This window comes from Manis pentadactyla, chromosome 13 (genome assembly GCF_030020395.1).
Source record: "Manis pentadactyla isolate mManPen7 chromosome 13, mManPen7.hap1, whole genome shotgun sequence".
Taxonomy (NCBI): Eukaryota; Metazoa; Chordata; class Mammalia; order Pholidota; family Manidae; genus Manis; species Manis pentadactyla.
In genome coordinates, this window is record NC_080031.1 from 32,816,159 (window position 1) to 32,828,935 (window position 12,777).

Genomic DNA, 12,777 nt, shown 5'->3' on the forward strand with positions numbered 1-12,777 from the left:
TAGGAGAGCCAGGGAGACTTTCATTGAGCAATACAGTGAGAGGACAGACAGAGCTCCTGGCTCACGCCAGGAAGGGACAAGAGAGCCCAGGGTGGTGTGTTGTCTAGGGGATTTATAGGCAGTTGAGGATTTGGGGGAACCTGATAAAAGGCTTAGGGGTGTGGACTTGTTAAGTGGTCCCTGAATACTAAAAATTAACACAGGAAATTTACTGCTCTGATTTCTCCCTGGGTTACTGACGTCTTAGTCTAGGAACATATCAAAAGGTTGCCTGCCCAGCCCCCAAGGTGGGCTGAGGTATTATCTGTTTGCTAAAGAGTAAGTTAAGATTCTTACTTCTAAAACTTCCTGGGTGTCCCCCTAAGGTGGTGGAATCCTTCCTCCTTTTATTATGTTGTTTACAGCTGGGTCTGCATGCTCAATTAGTTGCCCAGTTTGCAAACTCACCTCATCAGATCTGAAGGAGGAAAGACAGCACACAGGCCTGGGCCTTCAGCATGCTAAGGTGAATCTTACACAGGATTACAAATGATTAGTGTAATAAAAACATGTGCTACTTTTCTTTATCTGGGGAATATTAACTGATCTCACTGAAGAATGACTCTAGAGCTTAATGTTCAACACAATTTTGGTAGGGGGTTTCCTTGCATGTAGTTACATTGCTCTGACTGTAATTATCCTGCCTTGCTTTTTCCAGAGGCCCTCATCCTATTCTAAGCTTATGGTCCCTGACTCAGCTGGTCTTGTGTGCCTGGTGTCCAGTGAAGCTGGGTTGGCCACTGCCTTGCCCTGTACATTCAACTGGCTTCTGCTGCTGTCACTTGTGGCTCATGGACATTTGTTCTGTTCTTTCTTAGTCAGGGCCCAGTGGTCTCTTGCCACCTGTGACTCACCTGAAGTTTAGCTGGTATTCTATTCTTTCAGACCAGGGATCTCCACCTTGAAGTCTATATTATAGGACATGTCATCACAGCTACAAAAGCTTCTGACAGCCCCCCACTTTCACTATCACACTTGCAGAAATGCTGAGATTCATCAGAGCCACTCAGGGCATCTGGGGAATGGGGTGGCAAGAAAATGAGAGGCTTAGCATCCACATTTATCTACTTCCTTTACTTTTAATGACAATAAATACAAACAGAATATGTATTGTTTGCTGAGATACATTTTAATAAATTAATAATTTTATTGAAGTTTTACTACATGTTAATATAGTTAACATGAACCTGCAAAAATGCTGATTTTATTTTTCATAGCATATGGCAGAAGCCCACATTCCACTAATAAGGATATGAAGTAATTTGCTTGTATACGCAGTGTAAGTGGCTTTGAGCACTTTCCCCCCAAGTGGGGTGAAAGTCATGAAAGCTTTTATGCTCCTGTAGAAGTTGGAGGTTGCATATCTACTGATGAAAATTGCCGTTATTGTCTTATCTATTATTGCCTTTGAAAGGAAAAACAGAATTAATTAAAATTCACTGAGAAAAAATAATCCCTAAAGCATTAAAAAAATAGGTAGATAAATGACTTTGAATCTGTTATTTCACTTTTAAGAACCAGCTATACATATACTATACAACAATCAACTATACATGTTCTCCAAAGGTGGGCAGTGCACCATATAATACAATTCAAAAAAAATTGCTTCATTATTTTCTATATACTAAAAAGACTGAAGTTGTATAAACGACCTAACCAAAATTTTCTCAGTGACTTTGAACATGAAATGATACCAATTACAGAAAATTAATACATACATCAATAAACCTAAGAACAATGAGAGCATTCCAAAATGTAAAATCCTAACATAAATCAAAATTTCCTTTGTACATGAAAATAAGTTGCAAAATATACAGTTATATGGAACACATTCAGTAGCAATATAACTATAATAAATATATTTTGCTTCACATATTGGCTCAATAGAATATCAGTTTATTACATGCCTTATTATATGTAGGCACTGTGCTAATTGCTAGACCCAGAAATGATGAACATATGTCCCTATTCCTAAGAACTTCCAATTAAATGAGAAACCATGTAAAGAAATATTTACACCATTTACATCACAAATATTTGTCACACACAGAGGTCTGTACTCTTGAGTTATTCTATCCTCCTCCTTACCCTCCAAACCAAAAGCATAATTTGTTTAGCTAGTTAAGAGTTATGATTAGCAATGCTGTTAAATTTAATGAAATACATGAAGCTACCTGATTATAGTTATTTAGTAATGGCATTGTTTTATGGAAATAATCATGCCCTATCCAACTGGACTAATACGTGCAGATGAATCTCCACATTTAGATCTTGATTACCATAAGGCTGGTCTTTACTGATTTGTGAGATTACCCTCTCATTAAACACCAAGGATGGAACTGTTTTGGTTTCTATTTTTTGAATACTTCTTAGGGTCTTTTTAAGGAGTACTTCTAAAATTCTGAAAACCATATCCAAAGACAAATTATTGAAAGATTTACTAGAATTTGGCTTTAGAATTCCTCTCCCAGAAAATGTGTGTTTGGGGTTATGTTGATTGTGGGGGGTGGGACAGAAGGAGAGAAACACAGCAAGTCTCTAGCCCAAACTGCATTTCTAAGAGCTAGAGAACTGGTTAAGGGAATAAAATACCTGAATTTTCAAGATTCTCCAATACTGGTCTGGCTTAACTCACCAAAAGGCAAAAGAGCTAGGGACACATTTTCTGAGGCAACTGTACAAGAGAGGGAATATAACCCTGGCCATTGTGGCAGGTTTTAATGTGCTAATAAGCATTTGAACAAGAAGGAAGATTAGGCCTTGATTTTAGAGGAATGAAAGACTGTATCACTGTTTCAAATCCTGGTGGAGACAGCAACCTCAGACCAAGGACTGGACGTCACTATAGATGGAGGCAGAGCTGCTTTCAATATTAGGAAGAACTTTCTAATAGAACTGTTAAAAAATGGAGGTAGTATATTCTTTTCCCCTGTAAGAACTGAATTAGAAATTGAGAAGAATCATGGCAAGGTGTTCTAGAATTTAAAGGGGCTTTTTAGACTAGGTTAGAAGCTGTATTAGATTCTGAGGTTATTTTCAAGTTTGAATATAAGACTATGATTGAGAAGAGTTATCTTTTGATAACTGTGAGGTGGTATCCTGTGATTATATTCCCTATTTAGACATTAAATCTGATTAAGCATCACAGTGTCATCAAATATAATTTATTTATAAACACACCTAGATTTTTAAGATATATTCTTTTAAGTTACATAATCTATAGAATCACAACAGCTGGCTATATAGCTACATTTACAGTGAAATAAGAAAAATAACTCAGGAGAAAATTTTACGAACTGGTTTTTCAGTTTTTATTTATTATAAAACAATGTATGCCTGTGGTAGACAGAAGGAAAAATCCCTATTAGCAGCTCACTATAAATGTCAGCACCATTTACAGACTTTTTCCTGAGTAATAAGAAAGAAAGAGAGAGGGAAAGGGGGAGAGGAAGAAGGAAGGAAAAGGAAGGGAGGGAGGGAAAGAGCAAAGGGAAGAGGGAAGTGGAGGAAAAAGGAAAGCAAAGGAAGGAAAAGCAGGCAGGCAAAAAACAAATGCCTTTCAATAATGATGATCTTAAAATGATGTAGTTTTAAGACTCCACTCCTACTGAAATCTTGAGTATGCACAACCACTGAAATCAAGTTACTCAGGATGCCTAAAATGCTACATTGGATGAGGAAGCAATAAGTCATGTCAGAAAACTGTTAAGATCAAAGTGTGTAAGTCGAATGTAGAAATCTTTGGTTGTGCGCTCCTGTGTAGGAATCTATTGGGCTAATCATCCGCCACATGCACAGTCTTTGATAACTAGTCTTATCCTAAATATGGCTTTATGAAGTGGAGTAAAATTGTTTCTTATGTTGAAAGAAATCTACTTCCCTGCATATTCCTGCTTTTGTTTTTAGGTTGCCATCCAGAGTTGCCCTTTGTAAGATATTTTTGAGTGTGTACATTTTGAATGTGTGCACTCAGTTCTAAATGTAAGTTTCCAACCAGTGGACCCAGTTAAAATTGAGAATGATTTAAAAGTAACACTGTATGTTTAACAATGTATTTAATCACTGTATTTATTGCTCCCAAATCTCAAAATGTACAGGTGCTTCCCCTGTACTTGACTCTAATTTTCAAGTTGTTTAGTTTGAGCTAGGAACGCTGAACACATATTCAGTTGCTTTTCTTCCTATCTGGGAAAAATGAAGTCATGTTGCAGGATGTGGTCATTCTCAAATAACAACCTAGCTTTCAAGGACAGCATGTAATGGATACTGCTGTGATGAAGACCTCTTCCCCTCCCCAAACCAGAGCTGTTATAGGAATGTAGTTCATTTTGAATATGCAGACATTCTTCATACTACTCCATCTCACAGGCAATAGATGAAAAGGTACTCTACATTTTAAATCAAATTTGAAGATAGTTCTAGGAATGTCCATTAACTTTGAATTAATCTCATATAAATGTTGCATTTAACCTTTTTTATTTCAATAATGCCATATACCCACTTTCACTTTTAAAATACAGTATCAGAATCTTGTGTGCCTAATCGAAATGTAGTGGCACAAGACAAATGATAAGGGATTTAGAAATGTTAAACAGGATTTTTCCACAAGAATGAAAGCAATATGGATAATGAGCACAATTATTTTGTCTCACACTGTAGCACTGGCTGAAGGATGATAATGAAAGGAAAGCAGACGAATGGAGCAGGTTATAGATAAAAGGGATATTAGTTCCTCTCACCTAAGCTTACAAGCAGAAAAAACAGCTTCTTCTGGGGTTACTGGAAATAGACTTGAGAAATCACTGTCAGACATCCAGAATGGAGGGTGAAGCCAGGTGATATATATGGTTCTTTGACAGTGAAACCAGTGACTGGCAAGATCAGAACGAGAGAACCAGTTCAGTTATTGATCATGTGTGTACGTGTTTGGGCTCCTTGAGGATTTTAAACTTAGAGAACCATTTCTCAGTAGAGTAAATAGATCAAATGAAAGTGCTCTAAGATGCAAAATTAGAACATGAGTTATTAACAGAGTCAAGCTCAGCATAGATTGCTGTGCAAAGGAAAAATAACGGTGAACAGGAAGAATTTGGGGTTTTATGACTAGACAGTAATTTAGTGCAATTATAAGTGATGAAGAGCACTCGGGCAGATAAAAGGGGTGGCAATAAGTGAAAATGATTAAAGGCAGACTGTCTTATATATTAGAAAGTGTATTAAATCAAACACAGAGGGAGCCTCCTAGTCTTGATAGCAAGGGTATTTCTAGAGACATTACCATAAATCAGCTGCCAGTGAGAAGAATGGTGGGAGTCAAGATGATGTAATAGTGAAACAAGATCAAGAAGAGATTCTATTTTACTTTACTTCTTCTTTCTGGAAGAGATGAACAATTCCTAGAGTCAGTGATCAAAGCAATATTTATTTTAAACATTTTGATTAGTTATATAATGCTAAAATTAACAGTTCAGTAAATCCACATATAGGTCACTCACTATTAATGGTCTTTCTCAAATGTTTTCCAAGCCACACATACACACACAAAAGCCTTCATGAATTTTTTTTCTTACACACACACACACACACATACACAAATGCAAAGGCAAAGGACAATCAACTAAGATAGGTAGAAAGGAAGGCTACCAATTCTACAGAATACTTTTTATGCAACTGTCTAGGGGCAGTCCCTGATTTTGGAATTGCATGGTACTATCATCCAATATCCTATTCAGTTTTGAAAAATATACTCAAACCTTATGTTTACATAAATGTATATGGTAAAATAAAAGGACCTTTTATTTAGACATATTTCCACTTAAGAATGCATCTCTAAAGAATATGTACATTTATTACAGTATGTGGGAAACTACAGTTAATTTCAGAGAAATCCAATCTGTCCATTACCTGAGATATAAACCAAGGGTCTTAAAACCTAAAATGCTTGTATCTTAACTGATAAAAGAAACATGTCTTCTTGCCAGGCAGAATCATCCTAGCTGAGAACAAGGATGATGAAAATCCTTTCATTGTTTGGGCTAAAGATGATTAAACATCTAAACAGATGCAGATTCAAACTCCATTAATACCGAAAGCCCAGTCGTTTTTTAAATTTAGAATATAATTCACTATATAATTTACTGAAGTAGTAAACCAACACAGTGCTTTACAGTTGGTATATATCATCACAGAAAACTGATATGGTACTAATTTAAACACTGAAATTTCTTATTGTAACTCAAATTTGGACATCTAAAGGCTTAAGAACTGCACAGTAATGATTTACTTATCTGGAGGTCAGATTTTCTACATCCTCAATTATGCTGGAATCTGACAGTGACACAGAAAAAGTATGTTAAGGACTACCAACCCAGAATCCAAGAACTTCACCCAGTGGGTTACATGTTAAGATAAACTCAAGTCAAGTATAACTTAAAACCAGTAATTAAATCAAGAATGTTAATTTAGTGTGCTTGAGCCAGAAAACAAGAGGAGAGAAATGACACTGCTAGAAGTTGAAACCAGCCTACACTGAAAAGTAATAGAATCAGCAATTTTAAAAAGATTTCAGTAACTGCTGATAGCATTTTGACACTATAACATGGTACATTATGTTCTTAATGAAGACTTGAATCATAAAAAAAAAAGTTAAGCCATGTTTAGCATATAGTTTAGAAGGCCAAGGAAATACATTGCATTTTAGAAAAATTTTTGCCAAAAAAAAAAATGGAGAAAGAAAAGGGCTTGAAAGGAGCCAATCAATGATCAGAAAGGATAGGAATTCAACAACTCTTACACTTGTAATAACAAGGTGGGATTCTCATTTCTTTTTAAAAATGTGTTTTTCACTCCATATACTATGATGTGTAAATAATAATTCATTTTTACTATTTTGAGATTTTTCCCATCTAAATAGTACAAATCTGTGAATTTTGTTTTTACTAGTCTTTTGTGGATAAAGCACTTTAAAAATCAAAACATCAAAACTCATCACCATTTACATATGAAAATACTATGTATTTTGGATTCTCGAAGATTAACTTATACTTGATATAATTTTTGGTAAAATGTATTTTGTACTTTATGTTTCTGGCAATTGCTAATTCATATATAGTATACATTCAGAGTAATCTCTAACAGAAGGTACATTTTATTTTATTAAGATGAATAGACCTTTTTAACCAACTATTAAGGTTAACAAATTTACTGTAGATTTCTAGAACTGGAATAGCTTTAGAATGTCTAAGCACAGTCTATTACTTTTAGAAATGACTAGAAAACCATGGATCCCTGTATTTATTAAACTGAATCACTTGGCAGTAAAATTCAGTTAAGGCTTTTGGCATTGGTGAAACTTCTTCCCACTCAGACCTGCTGCTGTGGTAGACCTGCACTTCATCTGTGATTTCATCTGGGGCATAATCACCACCTAATATATAAATTTTATCCTCAATTCCAACCGCACCTGCATTAAAGCCTGCACATTCAAAAGATCCTTCACCCTTCCATACACAAGTATCTGGACAAAAACTATAAACCTTATAGGTGGAGAGGTCACATATATACAGTGTGCAATTTACTGGGACAGCTTTAATTAGTGTTGCATGAAAAAACTGCCCAAACTCTGCTACCAGTTCAGACCACTGGTCAGTTGTAGCATTGTACTTAAAAAAGCAATCAAGGGATGGATTAAAGGCATCCGTAATCTCTACCTCTGACCCAAGAACATAAATGACATTTTGACATGCACTTGCTTCAGGATAATATATGCCCCTGGGTAATGGACTAACAGAAAACCATTCTTTGGAAAGAGGGTTGTATGATTCAACATCTAAGAGACTTCTAATGTCCTGAGACCCTCTAGTCTTTCCACCTATAACAAATAATCTATTGAGAGCCATAATCGATGTATGCATGGTTCTTGGTGTTTTCATAGGTGATACCAGGAAAAAATCATTTTTGAATGGACAGTAGCACCAGGTTTGATCAGTGGCATCATGATATGACTCTGCAATATGCAGCCGAACTGTTCTACAACATGACCCTTTGCAGCCACCTGTCAAGAATATTTTCTCTCCATAACTAGATAGACTAGATCCTGGCAAATCAAGCAGGTGTGATTGTGGCAGTATTTTCCACGAATCAGTTTTAATATTATAGCAAAATGTATATTGATTTTCCCCATTTTCCTCAGTTTTGTGAACAAATATGTATTTTTCGGTTGTGGATGGTCGAGCATCAGGGAAAAGTCCACCAGAACCTTGCACACACGTAATTGCATCCACGATTATGTCAAAACAGTTTGTGTTTTTGAGTAAACACTCTTCATTGAGCAGACAGTCTTGAAGTGTCTCCTCAGGTAACTGATGTAATCTTACTTTTTTAATCAAATAAGGCAGATGTTTTTGCCTTGATTCTAAATTATGTTTAGTCCAACTAAGGACAACTTTCAGGACAGTTTCTTCTTCAGGAACATTTAATTCATCTGATTCCAGACATTTTTGCAGTACTCCAAAATTCATCTCTAAGAAATCACTGGACTTAAATAATAAAAAAAAGTGATGTTGTACAAAGTATAATGCATGATCAAACAAACGGGTAGAGCCATAGCTATCTGATATAGATAATAACTGTAAACAATTGACAAGATTAATACTTTTTATTAAAAAGTCACTGCAAGCTTTGGATAGGAAGGAAACTTGAAGAAATGATGACAACTGGAAGAACATTTCCACATTATCATCTGTTATCTTTGTTTTTCCAGTATAGGCATAATCAAGAAAGGCTTTTACTGCTTTGGAGGACAAATTAGTAATGGTGACACTTCCACCATCTCTTTCTTTCATGTTTACTTCAAACATAGCCCTGTAAAAATAAAGAACACAGAGGAACAAGTAAACAGGAATATTCTATTCCATGATAATTTTCAACATTACCTTAAAGAAGTTTCCTTTAACCTTAGGTTGATTTAAAATAAATTTCTAAAATATATTTTAAAAGCATTCTAATATGTTATTTTAATATCTAGAATACTTATATACCATATTATTTGTAAACGATATGTATTACATAATACACCATATTATAAAATATGTTATAGCTGAGTTATAGCAACTAATCCAAAGAAGGCTATAAAAAGATTCAAACTTTGTATACTGATTTGGTGTTCTGACATATTATTCATAAAATTAGTCTAAAACCTCCCTAATGGCTGAATTTCTTTTTTTATAGGTTATTTAGTATCAACTCTGCACGTCTTAACTCAAATTACCTAAAGTATGTAATGCTTTTGGGTATAGGATTTAAACGTCTCTTTCAAATTAATTTTCAATTTGGCAATAGTGAAGCATGTGAAAGGTGGAATACAGTGAGACATTAGATGTCTCCAGTAAATCTGTGTGGAGATACCCACCAACTAAGACAAACTTAAATACATATCTAAAAAGACACATTTGATACAGCACTTTAGGAAAAAGGGAATGTAATCTTATAAAACTAAACAATAACAGTGTACCATATCAAGCCAAGAAAAGTAAAAATAAGTTTTCATAGAATAGCAACTGAGAAATGGAGCTGGATTGCCAGACTTGAACAGTTAGACCAGTTTGAAAGTTCTTCATCATAAATTCTAATTTATTCCCACATGGTAAAGTTGATAGAATCTAAGGAACTGGGAATTTTTTTGGTTTAAGCAAAAATATCAATTATTTGGAAGTGTTTGGGCAGGACCCTAAGATGTATTTCACTATTGGTTTTGGTAAGAAAACTACTGCAGTCTATAACTTATATCCAGTTATTCATTTTTACACTTTAAACCCCTTATGGTGGTTGTCAGTGGAGCAGCAAATGGAGATTAAAGTGGAAAGAACTCTAACAAAGAACTAGGGACTACCAGCTGTTCATTACAACTGAGGATTTACTTGGTTTTGGTTCTGGTTTATTACTGGTTTGTATTTGTGCCAGTACTGTCCAGGATCTCTTTGCAAGAAGTGCCCCTAGGGGGCACTATTCTCGGGGAAAACCCATTTAATTATTAGAATCGACTCAAAAGGGTAACTCAGGTTACTAAAACAGCACTAACAACTGGCTTAAAAATACGAGGGGCCTTCCAGATACGGAATACTCTTTAGGAAAAGGTAGGATAACAAAGTGCCTTCCCAACAGGCCATTCAGTACTTCTAATAAGAAAACAAGTATAATTGCAAAAATAATATACGTTATATAGGCAAAATATTTCAACAATACATATCAACTTAGAAATACTAACCTGCAATAATTAGATCATTACGACATTGATAGTCACTTTTGGGTAATATTAAGAGCATGGCCTCTAGAACTGGGCTGCTTGGGTAGGTACCTAGCCTGTCACTTATTAGCTGTGTGACACTGGTGAGGTGACATAACGTCATTGTGCTGCAAATTCTTCATCTGAAAATGGGGATACTCATAGTACCTATTTCACTGAGTTATAAAAGGAATAAATGAGTTAATCAATGCAAAGTATTAGCTGTTATTAACATGACTGTAAGAAAATGTTTTGTATCAGATCCTAAGTATTTTTAACTGACCATAAGCTTCTACATTTTGAGAAGACAAGTGTAAGATTATGTTACTATATTTCATCCTACTCATCTTTGAAGTATGCAATTAACATCCATCTCAGATTTACCATGTTATTACAAAGTGGTTATACAAAATGTGTGATTCCTTTTCGATCTTGTCTCCAAAATCATTATAAAGGGCATTTATCACGCTATTTTACATATATTTTCCCTCCCAGTACTCCAGTGTTTTACTGTAACACAAATATTATGAATTGATGGACTTATCATACAAGAGTGTAAATTACAGAATTTCCATTCTATATTTGTACAATTTTTACATAAACTGTATAGTCATTTAGTAAAATACTATGTATAATGAAGGACCTAGGTCTTTATAAAACTCATTTTTGCACTTCAAAACAGGTAGAAAATATAAAAATATATTGTTTTAATAGTAATTAAAAAAACTTAAAGCAGATCTATAAAAAGCTAGGAGTAGGCAGAGCAAAGTAATATGGAAAAAAATTATGTGTTGATATATTTAATTAATAAATAACTTCAACATGAAGAATAGAGGACTATTAATTCAAATACTAACATGAGTATTTTATTTTGTTAATATAAAACCACTATAAGGAAATCAAGCTATTATGTTCACACCAGATATTTCCATTTTTTTGCTAGGTTTGGAAATAGCAGCAGCAGCTAACAGTAACTGCAGCTAACATTACATATACATAATTTAATTCTCATGATGACTCTGAATTAGATTTTATTTTTATTATCTTAATTTTTTACAAATAGGGAAACTGAGGCCTGAAGAAGTTAGAACTTGCCCAAGATCAGACGTCTTAATAATTGGTAGAGCTGGGATTTAGATTTAGGGCATTCTGATTAATGGTATTACCTTCATACATTTACCACAGTACTAAGGTCATAAGTCTGACCCTTAACCTTGCAGAATCAGAAATCTACTGTCCTCACAGTGGATTCTTACAGTGTCACGACTAGGATATTCCCTATAGGATGATCTATAGGGGGAACCAAATTATATTCAGAAGGCTTCCTAGAATCACAGCAAGTTTTGTGCCCCACAGAAATGCTTCTGGAAGTACTCTTCCCCATTATAGGAATATCTTTACAACAGAGAGGAGAAATCTTGAAATCCTCTGGGTTACAGTCCCTCTCCCATCTGTGGACATAAGACATGACTGAAATGTTAATCTTCTTCTCACACTCCTCACTTTCTTTGAATTTTGCTTCTATTTTTATCAATCTGTCCTTTCCTCTTTTTCTAAATGATACAGTGCAGGGATTCCCCCAAACAACACTGGTACCAGATCGAAACTATTTTTTTCCCCAGAATATTTCAGGGGGTTCATGGTCCACAAAACATTGGGAAGGTGTAAATGGCTTGGGAAGACATAGATGGCTGGGAAGACATGAGCTGTAAAAAAAGGTTGTCCTAAATTTTCATACTCAAAAATCATTAGTTAATTTGGTTCTAATTAGCTTTTTGTTAAGAATTAAAAATTACTGTTGTTTGCTCTTCTGGGGGAGAAACTGAGTATAGTTATAAAAATAACTTGATTATCCATCTCACAAAATCTGAGGCATAGATAGAAAAATAAAGTACCTGAAAAAGTCACTGCATGCTGCTAACACACAACGATGACATGGGATTATTTCATCTTTCATGATGATTTTGAAATCATAAAAGACATTTTGTTCTCTGAAATTCTGCAGTACACTTAAGATTTTCTGTCCATGATCTTCTGACACAAGGAAGTTATTTTTCTTCTCAGATGGAATTCCATTACATGAGCTTTGCTGGTTGAAATTATATGAGTTATCCATAGCCAATTCCATCTGTCCTTAAAACTAGAATGAAAAAAAAAACCACTGATGTAGTAGAGCCCTGGTGAAATTTTCAGATCCAAAATGTGCCCTAAAGGCACACAAAAATTCTAAGATCATAAGATAGTAAACCTTATTCTAAACATTTATTTTCATGATATTTAATAAACTTTTGAATTTTTGTAAATATTGAGCTCACTGGAATAGAAAGTACATTATTAAGGAATAAAGTTCAAGGCTTTATAAGTTGTATATATGCCTTATATAGAGCCTTACTAAATGACTTGACTTGTGTACATGTAGAGCTGTATTTACACAGCAGTTATCATTTGGATATGAT

At 34.7% G+C, this 12,777-nt stretch overlaps 1 protein-coding gene across 2 annotated transcripts in view; it reads right to left on the minus strand.

Annotated features, from left to right (window-relative positions):
* Window positions 1-1,162: 1,162 nt before the first annotated feature.
* KBTBD3 (kelch repeat and BTB domain containing 3) overlaps window positions 1,163-12,777 on the minus strand; it is a 41,022-nt gene continuing 29,407 nt past the window's right edge. For both annotated transcript variants that reach the window (XM_036902733.2, XM_036902734.2), the window contains 2 exons: window positions 12,217-12,461; window positions 1,163-8,901 (listed from right to left, as the gene is read on the minus strand). In XM_036902733.2, coding sequence (XP_036758628.1) covers window positions 7,299-8,901; window positions 12,217-12,449 — 1,836 coding nt within the window. In that variant the 5' untranslated portion in view covers window positions 12,450-12,461 and the 3' untranslated portion in view covers window positions 1,163-7,298. The remainder of the gene's footprint in view (window positions 8,902-12,216; window positions 12,462-12,777) is intronic.